Raw genomic sequence first — 15,011 nt, 5'->3', positions numbered from 1 at the left:
TCACCTGCTTCTGCTCAGTCGTTTGCATCAGAGTTTTATTACAGTGTTGGCTACAGCCGTAACACAAGGGGATGGAGGGGAATTACAGTGATATGTCAATGTCGCAGACAGATGTACGCCACAGCTACTGTTTCCAAAGCATTTTCATAGTACTGAAGAATCATAAAAAAATGATCTTTCCCCTGGAACCCGTACATTATTCGCCTGTAGCAAATAAAAGATTCTGCATAACTGCCAAAAATCCAATTAAATTCATGCCCACTGCGCTGCATGTTGATGAACAATTAAACCGAGGCAGAGATTACTTTCCTCTGTTAATGTTTGATTGAGACAGCGTGATGCTGACACAGGCCAGCACTTGGGCCTGGTCTTAACAAACAGCTTTAGTGAACTTTAAAGGTGCAACGTGTGAGATATGGCCACCTGTCGAAGGTAGCTCCAAAAATATAATGGGCAACATATCAGCAGATGTACCGACAAAGTGCTGCTTTTGTTTTCTCGAGATCTCGAGTTATTATCTCGAAATAACAACTGCCGTTTTCCCGAGATAACGGGATCATTTTCTCGAGATCTCAAGATAACGAAACTTTGTTTTCCCGAGATAATGATATTATTAATTTAAGATCTCGAGATAATGACTGTGATATGATAGGCCTGAGATTATGGAGAAGCCTGGGACCTCGTAATTGGTCAGTTATGTAGTTAACGACGACATCAGGCTCACTTAGATTGCGCAGCCGATATAGCTGAAGCCTTTCTAACCGTCTTTTTATATTACTCACACTAATGTGTATATTATCTGTAATAGCAAGGAAGGCATAATGCTATTTCAGTCTGTGTCAGGCCTTGATTGAAAAGATATGTGACGCGGTGATCGATATGCTCCTGCTCCTCTGACATTGCTACACTGATGTTTCCTGCAATGATTTAATATACTACACTATCGTTTTGTTTTCTCAAGATCTCAAATTAATTATATCGTTATCCCGGGAAAACGAAGTTTCCTTATCTCGAGATCTCGAGAAAATTATCCCGTTATCTCAGGAAAACGGCAGTTGTTATTTCGAGATAATAACTCGAGATCTCGAGAAAACAAATGAAATTAACTCGTTATCACGGGAAAACGAAGGAAATGAAATGTATGAACGCATGGCCCTTTAGGGCTTCCGTAACTGCCAGCTGATAGTAAGCAAAATAATGAACAAAATAAACTCACATAATGTCAAGAAATGAAAAACTCTTACTTCTATTTTCCTCACCAAACAGAAAAATACAATACACCTTCAGAATTCAAGTTTCATTAGCTTAACACACATCACACCACACTTCATTCAAACTCATGCAACTCACCAAAACAGTCATGGTTTATCTTTCCACATCACCTCTGGGTTGGTCGTAATAAATCTTATAATCACCAAGTGAGAAGTGAAAATATTCCAGCTCTTCGCGCCATTTTCACCCGCTGCTGATGTCCGACTCTCTGCTGCCTCTCTCCCGCTGAACGCTTCTCTCGCCCCCGCCTGCCGCATCTTATCATCCCCAAAGTTAAGGTTTTGGTCAGAGCCGCTGTACATCACCTTCGTGCTACAGCACATTCAGTGCTGTCAAACTGACCTCCAGCAGTCTTGGAGGCTGTGTTTAGCCTCAGTTTGGTGTCAAGTTGTGCACACTCACACATCAGGTGGCCGTATCCAGTTGAGCTGAGGCCGTCACCTGTGGTGTCACATTATGCAGAATGTGAAAGAAATAACAATTTTGGCGTTATGATGTCAATGTAATTGCATTACAGAGATTTCTACTGAAGTTAGCATGCTAACCAGCTAGCCGCAGCCTGTCCTGGCCCGAAGCTCCTGTGCTGGAGGTGGGATTAGAAATAACATACGGTACGTGAATAAGTCTGTTCTGTGTTTGAGTAGCTACAAACTACATTTCATTGCACAAACCGGTGCTGTAAAACGATAAGTGAATGACCTTGATGTCTTAAAAAATTCGAGTCATGTTCCATTTTCATTAATTCAGCTGTTTAGAGACAAAAGTTGGCATTCACAAGGCCTGTGATGTGTGAGACTTTGACATTTAATCTGGCTCCATCTCTCGTCTCATCCATCTCTCTCTGACATTATGATATGGTGACATGACAGATGTCCATCATGACTTTTATACCCCGTATTTTTCATATGCTCATTTATTATTCATAAAAAATAACTATCTGAATATCAGCCCTTGTTAGATCACTCACATTTTTGACACTAAGCGCACTGCAGAAGTCTATTTCAGGTGTGATTCTTGTCGCAGGTAGATTCTAACAGAATTTTCAGAGTTTTGGCATTATAATGCAGTCAGAGATATTACAGTAAACCCTATTCTGAGTTTGACTGCGTGCTCACAGGCTTGATACTGGATACACATGGACAGCTAGAACCCCAACTGGCCCAGCAGCCCACGGCTCATCGTCTGTACGATCCAAACACCTATCTCCCACAGTGGCTCCCCAGTTGGCTCCTCAGCACTACTGTAGGTCCCCCTGCAGGTTGGAAGTCGAGCTCCTCTAACCAACCTCAGGCACCCAGTGAGCCTTTGAAAGCGTGCCCCCTCTAATACACCCGAGGTACCCGGGTGAAGAACTTGAGCCTTTTGATGAAGAGGAGAAGAGTTCTGCAGAACATGAGGTTAAGTCTCCACGCATACATGTACTTTTATATTATTTAACATCTAGGACGACATGCAAGAAGTGGAGAACTATTATTTGTGGGGTCTGACCTCTGGACAGGGTCATGTGTTTCTCAAACAAATTCTGTATGGGACTTGTTAACTTTGCACATTTGCACATCGGAAAATTGATGATTTTTGTACATCACCCTGAGTCAAAATCTAGATTAAGGAGGAACACAAATGGTATTGTTCCAGTGTACCATTGCACATTGGGGGTTACTAACAGCTCAACAGCAATTTTTCGGTCAGGTTAACCAATTTTTCACTATAACATTACTAAAAGGCAAAAATACCATATCACAGAGTTGACAATCAAAAATGGATAAAAACAATTGACTAATATTTTAGAATGTTTATGAAAGTACAGCTAATTAATGTTAGCTAGCTTTATGCAATTTAGCATTAGTTAACTGATCGTTTAATCTTTTAGCTACAATATAGATGCTATAAGACAGAGGAGAAAAGGTAAGTAAACCTGGCAACGTACCTCTCTCAACTATAAGAATGTCTGTTTTGAATAAAATAATAGTAGAAATAGTAGCCTATATTTACCTTTTTTGTCAGGTAGTTGTTTTCTCTTTTGTCACTTCCACCAAAGGCTAAAAAAAAATAAATTGAAAAGGAATCTCCTTTGCCATTGGTGAGCTTTTCATGGATAGGTTTAGTCTGAATGGATTTATATTATTGTAAAATACACAAATGACAAAACGTTCATAGTCACATGGAGCCATCGGTGTAAAGATTAAAACCAGACTTCATTGCAGACAGGTTACCCCCCCGCCCCCCGCTACCCCTGTGGTTGTGCAGATTAGTTTTCTTGAGAGGGATGGTGAGTTGCTGTTGCCTTACAGCGGGAGTGTTCTTGGTTTGACCTCTTGGTTTATAAAGATGACCCTGCTGTTGCTCTTTACCAAGACACCGTACTGACTGTGCAGTCTAATGCAGACCTGAGCTGAGGTTTCCAAGTTGCAAAGGTCAGGGAACGCAAAGAGAAACAGATGTGTAGTTTATTTTTTATAAATAAAAAACATCACAATTTAAAACACATGTATTACATCTTCTGACGTTTAGATTGTCCGTTTGTTCCTCAGTCATACTAAATCTGTAGGATAAAAATGGGCTGATGTTAACAATTAATATCTACAATATTATTCACCCCTTTCTCAGAAAAGGGGTCACAGAGTGGCGGCTCATGACGTCTTTGCAATGAGACATTTAGGCATCCAGACTCCAAATGTTAAAATTCTGGTGGAGGAGAGAATGCTTTAAAAATAGCATGAAAACACGTGTCACTGTACACTGATTTTTCAAACAGAATGTAGGAGTGCAGAAGAGACGCAGTGGTATCACAAAATCCCCCACTCTACTGAATCCACTGCTCCAGTGGTTAATGTGAGGAAAGTGTGCCACCACCTGGATGTTTCGGTACTTTCTGGAAAGGATCATGCTGCAGTAGACTACATGTAATCTATTCTACATGTAAAATTCAAGTCAAATTCTGTTAATAAAAATACAATATAAAAATCCAGTGACTTATATAAAGAATGTACCAACAGTAATGGGATTAATTTGATTTGTTTAATAAAGAAGATTCCACACAAACTTCACATATAACCTTAACATTCTCCATTTATTTTTGAATACTCGCTTGAAAAAACCTTTAGTGCAAATCATACAGAATAACTGTTTAGAGATTGATAACGTGATTTTTTAAATTATTAATAAATATACATGACTCAATTTACACTTCGAAATGCTACAAGCACTTTTCACAGTTAACTAACAGTCTCCCAAACGGTCCTGTACATCCAACACATTGCAGTCAGAGTCGATGAGGGAAATATTACCAGCGAGGATTAAAAAGGCAAAATGTAAAGTAGAAGTACCATTACACTTTCTCTCCCTCGGATACAGGCCATTGTCAAGTTTTAGTTTGCCCAAATTAATAAAACTCAATTCAGTAATAATGAAATAACTACCCTGTATAGCACTAGATCATCAAACTAGTAGCTTACCAAAATTTAAATGAAACAACTGATTTTTCAGCATAAATTACACCATGATCTTACATTTCCGGTTTGTGATTTATACTGTACATGTTAGACTTCATTATACACACTTCACACAATAAACTGTTATACAGATTGTAAGCAATGATAAAGCGCTTGTATGCTACAGATGACAAAGACCTAGATAGACTGTCCTTCTAATATGAGGCTTTCTATTCATTGAAATGGAGAAAAAAAACACACCACTATAAAAAAAACAAAAACGAAAGCATATTTCAGGATTTCAGAAGAAATGCAGTGGAGGCCAAGCACTGGAGGGGGCTCAGTCAATGCCGTTAGGAATTGAACTCTTATTATTGATGCTTCCAAACTGTACAGAATATAGCACTTCTGTTTGTGATTGCAGTGCAAACACATCAAACTGCAGTGATTCCCACAAGTTAGAAATGTATTTGTGGTGGCCCATAAACTTAGGAGATTAGGCTGTGTAGAGAAGCCCTTCTTAAAAATGAGCTCACACATAAATGGTTTCTTTTTGAGTAATCTGCACTTTCAACTGCAGCTTCACACAGACTTTCGAAGAGACAAACAATTTGATCCATCTGTGTGGCCACCAAAATAAATTCTTTCTGTGGAAAACACCAAACTATGTTTGTTCTTCATCACCTCTATGCCACATTTAGTACTATTATATACATTTGATGGCACATTAAGAGCATTATTCTCAAAACTTTCATACAAACACATAGCAACTGGGCCAACCAGATTATATACAATTTGGATTTGCAAAGGCTGTAGCATTAAATCTACCAATATTACATTCACACCAAAAAAAACAAAAAAACAGACTTTCCTAAAAGTAATCAACAGTGCTGATATTGTTAATAATTTGTAAGTTACACTACACTACTGAGTGTATTAGTTTCTGTGATTCTTTAGTCTTGCGTTTCAAAGCAATCTAATGTGTCTTCCGTGTAAATAGCCTGGTTACTGTCGATCAGATCAACAGAGCAGCATCAGATTCAGTGTTTAAGGCCTAATTGCATCAACATAATCCATCCAAAATTAATGTAGCCGTCACATGAGCTCACAGCATGCAGTAAACCAAAAGGCCACAGACAACAGATAAGGAAAAGTGCAAATGCATGCTGAAGATGATTGCCACCTGCCATCCTCTCTAAATAACCCACCAAGTATGAAATGAGAGCAGCCTCCCAGCTCAATTCCTCCCACTTCCTTTCCAATTTGTGACATGTAGCAGTCAGATTAACTTCAAAGTGCAAATCCAAGCCGTCGACAGAAAAGTTTACGAAATGGAGGAGAAATTTACAAAACTTTCAAGCTACTACAAAAGCATTCAAATACTCAGTGAAACACATCCAGTCACTGCAGGATCATCAGTCGTCTGTTTTATCCTCAGTTCAGTCATTTATTGTACAGTATGATGCAATCTGGGGTGCACATGGAGTTTACAGTGTGATTAGCAGTCATCTCCCTTTAGGATCAGTATATGTTCCACACAGCAGGGTCCTGAAAACAGAACAAAACACAAATTGAAAAAGATAAAGACGTGAGGTTGCTTATCATCTGGGTATTGCGTTAATGCTTATCATTTAAGATTCAATATTTTAAGTTTCAATATTTCAACGTTCATCTTTATACATCATATTAGTTTCTTTTTTAGAAGATGGCAGTGCACATTTATATATTATTGGCTGCAAAATTTAATTGCACAGTCACACTGTTTATGATCTTATGGCGCTTGTGATCACTTTGTAAATAAATTTAAATGTACTTTAACTACCTGACGATCCCATGTGAGCTGCTGCGTAGACCTCAAGCTGTAGGACTCTGCTCAGAGCTGTTGTTAACGGATTCATTCGTTTCCTCTCGGCTCTGGGTGGGAGGCAGCTTGTCCTTCTGTGCCGCAGCCTGTTGGGGTTTCACTATGGTGATTTTAATGGGGATCCCTTTGACGCTATGCTGCACTCTGCTGTACTGACGCATAGAGGGGTTGAAAGTGCGAACAATGGGAAGTTCATTCAGAGTTGATGCCTCTTGTTGTGGCTGCATGCTCTCTTTTATGATTATTTTGCTTCTTTTGCTTGAAAAGACAGTTTGCACTGGGAGGATGGCGGGCCTCTTTGCCGGGCCAGAAGTCTGGAGTCGAGTTTTATGCGGCGGTGAGGCTTGTTGTGTCTCTTCAACGCCTCTATGCAGGTGTCCATCATTTTCCTTTGTCACAGAGATTCCTCCCTCTTTACGTTTTTTCACCTCTTTAGGTTTCTTAGGGCAGTGTGCGAGGTGTTTGGTTCTGCTGCGACGCATTGTGAATGCCCTGCTACAGTGTGGGCAGACAAAGATCTTCTGCCGCTCGTCCACCTGTGCGGTGGAGATTTTATTGGATGAAGGGACTGATTTGTTCCTCTGTGGCATGACCCTTTGAACCAACTTTTTCTTCCTTTTGTTCAGTACCTTTAACTTCACCTTTACTGGCGATTCTTGGTTTGGTTTCGACCTGTTTGACTGGCTGGGTCTGTTTGAATTATTCATCCCATTAGTAGAATTTGTGGTAGACAGAACTCTATATTGAGTTTTTGCAAAATGGCGTAGTGGGATGGGATTCTTTTTGGGCGTGTATCGCCTTTTATCACTGGCGTTTGCACAAGCCAGGATATGCTTGTGAAGCTCTGGCATGTTATCAAAGCTTTTTCCACACTTGGTGCACCGAATAGCCGTACTAAAGGTTTGTGGGATGTTGTGGGTGGTGAAGTTTGTGGCTGAAGCCACTGAGCCAGCGGGCGATCTGTTATGGTAAGGAAACGGAGGTGGCTTAAAGCTTGGATAATGTTGGTTAATGCCAAGACGAACATCAGGTCCTTTGATCTTGCCTCCATCTGAGGCCAAGATTTTAATTGTTGTAAACAGTTCTTCAGCAGCCACATCTTCTTCACCTTCTTCCTTTTTCACCAGTTTGTCGGGTTCCTCTGGAGCATTGGACGCCGATGGCACATCGGGGGGCTCCGTCTTGACTTTTGTTGAGTTGTTGTAGTTCTGAGGTCTTAGTTTTCCCTTTTCTTCTTCGGTGTGTGTACACTGCTGGCCGGGATGTAATTCTTCTTGATGCTGCTTCAGATTGCAAAGGTAGACAAATTCTTTTGTACATGCACTGCAAACATAGGTCTTGCCCACGCCGTGAAGGTTTGATCGATGTTCGAGCAAGGCAGACGGTTTCCCAAAGAGCAGCAGGCAGAACTCGCATTTGTAGGGCCATTCATCAGCATGGTCACCTACGTGGTCGCCTAGTTCCTTCATTGAATGGAAAAGCTTATCACACACATTGCAGATGAAATTCTTGGTGAACGTCTGCAGTTCTGCATCACTTGTTGTGTTGTTTGAAAATTCGTCCTCTTCAGCTTTCACAGGTGAAGGTGAGGTTTTCAATGAGATTTTGGCTATGGAAACGGTGCTGTCAGCAGCTTCCTCCTCTTTCATGGTGGGTGGCTCTGCATCGACATCAGGCTCTGGGTCAGGACTTAATTCACCCACAGCAGGACAATCAGATATCACTGAAGTGGTGGTGGATAGAGTTACCGTTTCTGCGATGGAGGACACAAGAACAGTGGGGTCCACAGTTTGAGGGTTGGGCACAGATACAATCTGTTGCTGTTCTATATGATTAACAACCATCTGTGGAGGTGCTGGAGGCTCAGCAGTGTTTTCTTGTAAGGTAATGGCAGCAGGGACTACACTCCCCGGGGCTTCCAGAGCTATCGTGCACTCTATCAACACTGTGTTGCTGGTAATGTTGTAAGAGTTGATGAGGGAGTCATTTAAAGTTACAGTGGGTGCGAATGGCACTTCTGACACAGAAGTGGGCTCAACCATGGGTGGGTTGAGAGCTATTTGATCAGTGAGAAACACGTGACCAGGTAGACTTAGAGTCGGGTCAAGGGATTGGGAGAGAGTGACAAGGTTTGCAGAATTTGAAGCGGCAAATGCAGTAGTTAAATCACACTTTGAGGAATTTAATGCATTTTCCGTGCAGATTACTAAGGGCTCAGGAGATATGTTTGGAGCTAATACCTGGATTGGTTGGCTTGAAGGGTTAGAAATGGGTGGCTGTGCCAAAACTGTGATTAATGAAGGAGTAGTAGGGAGCATGGTGTGTGAGGCTCGGGAAGCAAAAGCTATAGTGCATGGTGAAGCTGGCTGCAAGGTGACAGGAGTGAGGGAGGTGGATGATGGAGTCAGAGAATTGGGAGGTAGGGCAAGTCCATAAACAAGTCCTTCTGCAACAGGGTCCACTGGGGTCATCATATCTGCACCTGTAACTATGGTAAAGTCAACTAAAGGGGTCTCCGGATTCCCGAGGCTTATATTCTGCTCTCCAATATTCACTAAGGCATTCTCCAATAAGCATGTGTTTGATTTTCCTTCATTCAAAGCTGCCTGTGAAACTAAGTTTAATGTTAGTTCAGTTTCCCCAAGGCTCTTTTTTTGCAAACTCAAATCCAGCGCGGCTTCATCTACAGCTACATCTTCATTTCTTTTGACTGTATTCGAAAGATCTAGTGGTTGCTGATTACAGGAATTACCACCAGTCATGGGGGGCCAGCTCTCTGTCGAAACAGGTCTCACTGGATCCTCTACAGATGGAATTGTGTCATCCTTTTCATTGCCTGTTTGGTGCACAGGTGAGGAACTATGTTGGGTTTCCATTTGTCCTGTACTTACAGCATCACTGTCTGCTGTATTTAGCATTGGCGTTTCCTCATTAGATGCTGGGTTATGTTGTGGGGAGCTTGGTGGAGATCCAGTCCTTCTTTTAAACCTCCCTGTTCCAGTGGGCAGGACTGAGAGAGAGACAGGTGAACAAGGCTTCTGACCATCTGTGATGAGGGCGAGTGTAGGTTTAAGGCCATCCTGCTTCTCCAGGAGCTGCTTAAGCTTGGGTGACAGAAACACTGTTCTTTCCTTCTGCACAATGGTAGACTCTGTGTTCTGAGGAAGTAGATTCTCTATCAAAGAAGATAAGAGTGACGAGGAGGATGAAGACACAACCACCTCAGACTCCAGTTCAGTTTTAATTTGTGGTAAAAGAGGTGGTGTTGCAGTTCTTCTCTTGGCCAATGGTTGACCAGGTATCTCTTTTCCTGCAACTGAGTCTGTATTTAGAACCTGGCTGATCTGGGCAGGGTCTAGAATCAGGGAATCCAGTCTCACTAAAGTCGAAGACCCAGAATGAACTTCAGCTGCTTCACAGCTACTGACTGTGCTTGTTGACACTATCTTTCCATCAATGTAAAAGCTGAGGTTCTCTGAAATATTGCTAGAGACATCTAGCATGTATTGTTCTGTGTGCTCCCCTTCATTCTCCAGGACAGCCGAGGGTGCTGCACTGTCACCAAGCTCTGTTTTGTGTTGAGATGTCTCACTGACTATCCTCTGAGGATGTTCATCCTGGGATTTGATGACATGTGTGAGTTGCGGGTGCTGCTCGTGGATCCTGCGCTCATGCCGTCGCTTGTTGATATGTGTAGTGAATATCTTTTCACAGTACTTGCAAGCGTGATGGCCATCTGACACTCCCTCTTTGTCTGGCTGAGCAGTATGCTCTCCAGCAGACAGAATGGGAGTATTAGAGTTAGCGGGGGATGATGTGTGAAGCTGCATGACTGAGCCCTCTGAATCTAGACACTTCATCTTCTCATGCTGACCTAGATTTGAACCAAAAGACACGTTGCTCTTATTGCTTTTGCATGCGTGTGCCTCGCTGTTCGCCAAAGCGTGGATGTGCATGTGTCGTTCCAAGCCTTGTTTGCTGGTAAAATGTCTCTCACAGTGCTGACAGGGAAAAGAGTCCCAGTCTCTCTCAGTATCCTGATTGGGATGTTTATTAAGATCTGGGTACAGCGACTGAATCATGTCTGGTGTCATGTCAATTTCCTCCTCATAAATGACCTCATCCTCCCCCTCCTCCATATCCTCATTGTCTCCAAGTTCAGAGATGTACAAATGAGGAGAGTCCTCCATCTTCTGTGTAGGTTGTATCCAGTTCTCTGGAGGAAGTCTGTCACACCGGACTTTTGACAGCTATCACACCTATTGAAAAGATCAAGGTGATATTGTCAATTAGCGGCATAATATAGCCTAAGTGCCAAGTAAGGACTGACTGAATTTAATCTTTTTTTTTTTAAACAATTGTGCAGTCTAATCATTCATACAAACACAAACGTTTAAGTGCTGTGAGTTTGGATCATTGAAGTCTGCTTTATCAAATGAATATTTAGAGAAAAAAATAAAGTTCTAAGGCACTCTTCTGGCAAAAAGGTTGAAAATCCTTTTACTGTGGATATGTCATGTTGAAATTCTTGCAAGCAAACTCCTGCACACTGTTGAACTTGCCAAACTACATTTATTTGCGATGTTTTGGCACTAGACCAGACAAATAATTTGATAAAAAGAGTAGCCATCTTAAATAGGGAGTGGCTGCAACAGTTATGATACATACTATGAAATCACTTTCCCAGATGCCTCCTATTACGTAAAGCACTTTGAGCTGCAATTCACTCATTAATTAGTAATACTAATTATTATAAAGTTTTATTATTACGAGCAATAGTTCCTTTTATTTGTATAAATGTATTGCAATTGTATGAGAAAAGTATTACATTGTACACTGTTGATGATGATTATATTGTCTAAATCCTTCTTATAATAACACATTGTATTAATTTCATAATCTTAGCCATGATAATCAGCCATGACGACCGTCTGTTTCCTATACATTTAAAGACAGAAACAAGGAGTCAACATTAAAGTAAAATAATACATAGAATTGTTAACGCACCATCTTACCATTTTAATGGTCAATGAAGAGTAAAAAGCATGTTTTGTTGGACAGATGAACCCAGGCTTTTCTTTCTGCTGGAAGAAGAAAGAAAATCGCAAAGAACACGTTAAAAAGAAAAAGAATGAAACCATTTCCATAATTTAACATGACACATAATAATATAACGAAGCATTGCACTTAAGCTCGAACTACTGAATAATAAGAAACACAAAGTGATCAGTGTGAACAGCTGTGGTGTGGGAGTTGTTGATCACAGCATACTTCAGCCTATCTCTTTGGTCATTTGGCTGCTGAATAAGCCTCCAGTCCTGACTCGTTAACTTATGCTGATATCCCTCAATTATATCAAGGTTACATTATGAACCAGAAAACACAGCATGAGCTAATGAACTCGCACTTTGTAACACTCAATGTTCTCTACAGTAGAGCTGCAGTGATAAGTCGATTGAAGGAAAGTTAGTCCCCAACTACTTTGATTATTTGATAATTAATTGCTTCAGTCACTTTGTAAACAAAAATGTCAAATATTTTCTGGTTCCACCTCCTTAAATGTAAGGATTAGTTGCTTTTCTTTGTCATTTATGGTAGTAAATGAAGAGTCAATGGGTTTTGCACAAAAGAAGCAATTTGAAGACGTCACTTCAGACTCTTTTGTAATTTTTTGACATTTTATAAATAAACAATTAAACCATTAATCCTGAAAGTATTTGATAGATTAACAAATAATGAAAATAAACATTGGCTGCAGCCATACTCTACAGGCAAGTGTTTTCTTTTTAACCATTAGTCGCCTGAGAACAGTCCCAAAATACAGCTAATCTGCCCCCATGCTCTACCTTATCTACCCTACACAGATTACATACATTCACATCTGGTAACTGCCACACAGCTATTATCGTCTAGATGTCATAGCTGCCTTTCAGATATTACTGTAAGACTTGTAAAAAGAAGAAAGAAGTTTGGTGCATTTTAAGATTCATCTACTGCTTGGTGGGACAAAATGGCAGGCTCATGATGTGTGGCTGATCTGTCGTGATCTTCCACCTGCTCATCACGACTGCACGAGCACTTGCAACATCACTATCGGTTTCATTTCAGTGTTTATTGATAATTTATCAGCTTTCTCGTTGTGCACAATTGATTTTATTCACTTATCCGCCTAATGAGTCCGTTACAGGCAATTTTCAGAAATGTCAACACAGACCTTATATCTTATATTGATACACGTGCAGGTATTTTAATACAGTCCTGTGGTGTGCCCCTGTCGCACAGATAAATCTGAATCAGTCACGATATCATGTTTGCAGAACCGAAAAGTGTTCCACCACCATTCAAGGGCCTACATACTGAATTATTTGAGCCAGTCTCGTAATATTCAACTTCTATTTCCATCCATCTGCACTGCAACAGGCTTATTTGACACTTATAACACACAAATTATATATTTATAGCAAGAATCCATCTATATTTTATATTATCATTACAAGTCGGATTAGCTTTGGTGTGCGTTCACACGCATCTGCTTCACCTGGTTTGGTGACGCTCCCCCGTCCTTGCACCATTGCTGGCTGGTCACACAACACGTCGTCACTTCACTGTTTTGCTACAGAGGCTGCTAGCTCGTCCACAGAAAGGTCAAGTGGCTTCTCTAAAATAGCCCCACCACTACCCTCCAGACACAGGGAAGACACTTGGAAATTAAATCCCCACACCCGCCAAGGTCCTGAGACAAGGCTTCACATAGCAAGTGTGGAAAAGAATCAGCTGTTATCGCCATTAAAGCATTAACGATGTACAGCTAGCCGCACTGCTAGCTCACAAGCCCTGGCTATATTTAGGATAGAATGTTCGACACGACCGTTACGGACACTAACTGTGATAGGCTACAAAAGTGCTCGTTACACTTTCATACATACTTCTGTTGGCAGCCAGGCAACGGGTTGAATTATTCCTCTTGAGCAGGTTGTAGACAGTTGTGTGTTTTTCTTCCCTAATGCACCTACAAGGTTCTGGCGTTGTGATTGGTCAGAGAATGTGGATGTGAAATTCGGACCAATCAGCAACAGGTTTGTTGAAGCGCTGGAAGAAGAAGAAGAAGAAAAAAAAACATCACAGCAGAAGAAGCAGTCACCTCAGACTGAAATGAGAAGCATCATTGACAGTCTGTACAAACTGTTTCATGATAATGTTATGCTGCATGCTGTGATATCACAGTCATGCATCAAAGAAATTACAAATATTCATGCTGTCTCCAGCTAACTTGTTTTTATTATTTCAATTTTTATTTTTGTGTGTGTGAAAAAACAGAACGAGCTCCAAACTGAAACAGTAACCTTCTTTTACCTGTCGGTTACATGGTGACAATTTTACTTATGAGTGTTTAACTTTGGTTACCTACAACTTTGCATTCTCAAAAATGCATTTGAGTTCTCAAATATGCGAAAATAAATACATTTTAATAATAATAATAAAATAATTTATTTAAATTTAAATTCTTGAATTTTGTAAGAACTCAACCATAAATCATGTTTAATTTCTGAACAGACTCTGTCCTTGCAGTGTATTAATCTGGCCTGTAGAGGGTGCTATATCATAAAGAAAAGATGATAAAGATAGCAGATAGAAGGAGGGAAAAGCTTTGCTGTGTTGTTTACCTGAAATATACAGTTAAAAATGTGTAATATTACTGTCTTACAATATTAATGGTTTAACTATATTGTCAATTGTAGCATTGTAGTAGAATTGAGATTATTTTCACTATATGATCACTATATTGTAAACCTCTCCACAGAAGAAGTTACTTAAAAGTCAAGATAACCGAAGGCCATTTTATTTCAATCTACATACATGCACACGCTTTTTCCTTGAAAGTAATTTCATCTTGCACACGTGTTCAAGTTCAATGGAAATTTTAATTCTGATGTTATAGCGAAGCCATATGTCAATATCCTGAATCCCCATTGTCATGTCTGTTTCACAGCTGTTGAGAAAACAGAAGCCAAACTGAGCAGACAGAACGAGGATTTATGATGTGCTCCAGTATGTGTTCTCTCCCCCTGACCAGTTCTCTGTTTTCCCCCAACAATTGTCAATTGAATCACAAGGCACAATCTCATATAAAGCTCACACCTACACTGATAGAAAGCTACCCGCTGGTTTCACATGGCCGTATTTCCACCTCCAGAATCATACCAGAGTAAAAGACATTCTTTGAGAGGACATGTAGGAGTTCACCAGATCCCACATATACATCTGTGACATTGCGCTGCACATGGGTGGTGTTCTCATGGCACATGCATGGTATGTAGGCTGAGTGGTGTTTCACTATCAAACTACATGCCAGCCTTCCAGTGAGCTATAATGAAAGATCATAAACAACAGGCCTCTGTCTGCTCAGGCTTTTCCCTCTCTCTGTATTTTAGATTCAACCCAAA

The 15,011-nt window shown here is 40.6% G+C and overlaps 1 protein-coding gene across 3 annotated transcripts; it reads right to left on the bottom strand.

Moving 5' to 3' along the window:
* Positions 1–4,276: 4,276 nt before the first annotated feature.
* On the bottom strand, positions 4,277–13,580 carry prdm2a (PR domain containing 2, with ZNF domain a). Of its 3 annotated transcripts, none has more exons than XM_084366039.1 (4): positions 13,494–13,580; positions 11,583–11,651; positions 6,526–10,826; positions 4,277–6,251 (listed from the first exon to the last, which is right to left on the bottom strand). In XM_084366039.1, the coding sequence occupies exon 3, from the start codon at positions 10,755–10,757 to the stop codon at positions 6,558–6,560; it is 4,200 nt and encodes a 1,399-aa protein (XP_084222165.1). In that variant the 5' UTR covers positions 10,758–10,826; positions 11,583–11,651; positions 13,494–13,580; the 3' UTR covers positions 4,277–6,251; positions 6,526–6,557. The 3 variants fall into 3 exon arrangements, with proteins under 3 accessions (XP_084222165.1, XP_084222164.1, XP_084222166.1); XM_084366038.1 differs by lacking the exon at positions 13,494–13,580 and adding an exon at positions 13,106–13,451; XM_084366040.1 differs by lacking the exon at positions 13,494–13,580 and adding an exon at positions 13,106–13,451 and having other exon boundaries at positions 11,583–11,648.
* Between the last annotated feature and the right edge of the window lie 1,431 nt (positions 13,581–15,011).

The sequence above is a fragment of the Pagrus pagrus genome (genome assembly GCF_965226575.1).
Source record: "Pagrus pagrus genome assembly, chromosome: 11".
NCBI lineage: Eukaryota > Metazoa > Chordata > Actinopteri > Spariformes > Sparidae > Pagrus > Pagrus pagrus.
Note: the sequence above shows the minus strand (reverse complement) of the source record. Positions and strands in the feature narration are given on the sequence as shown.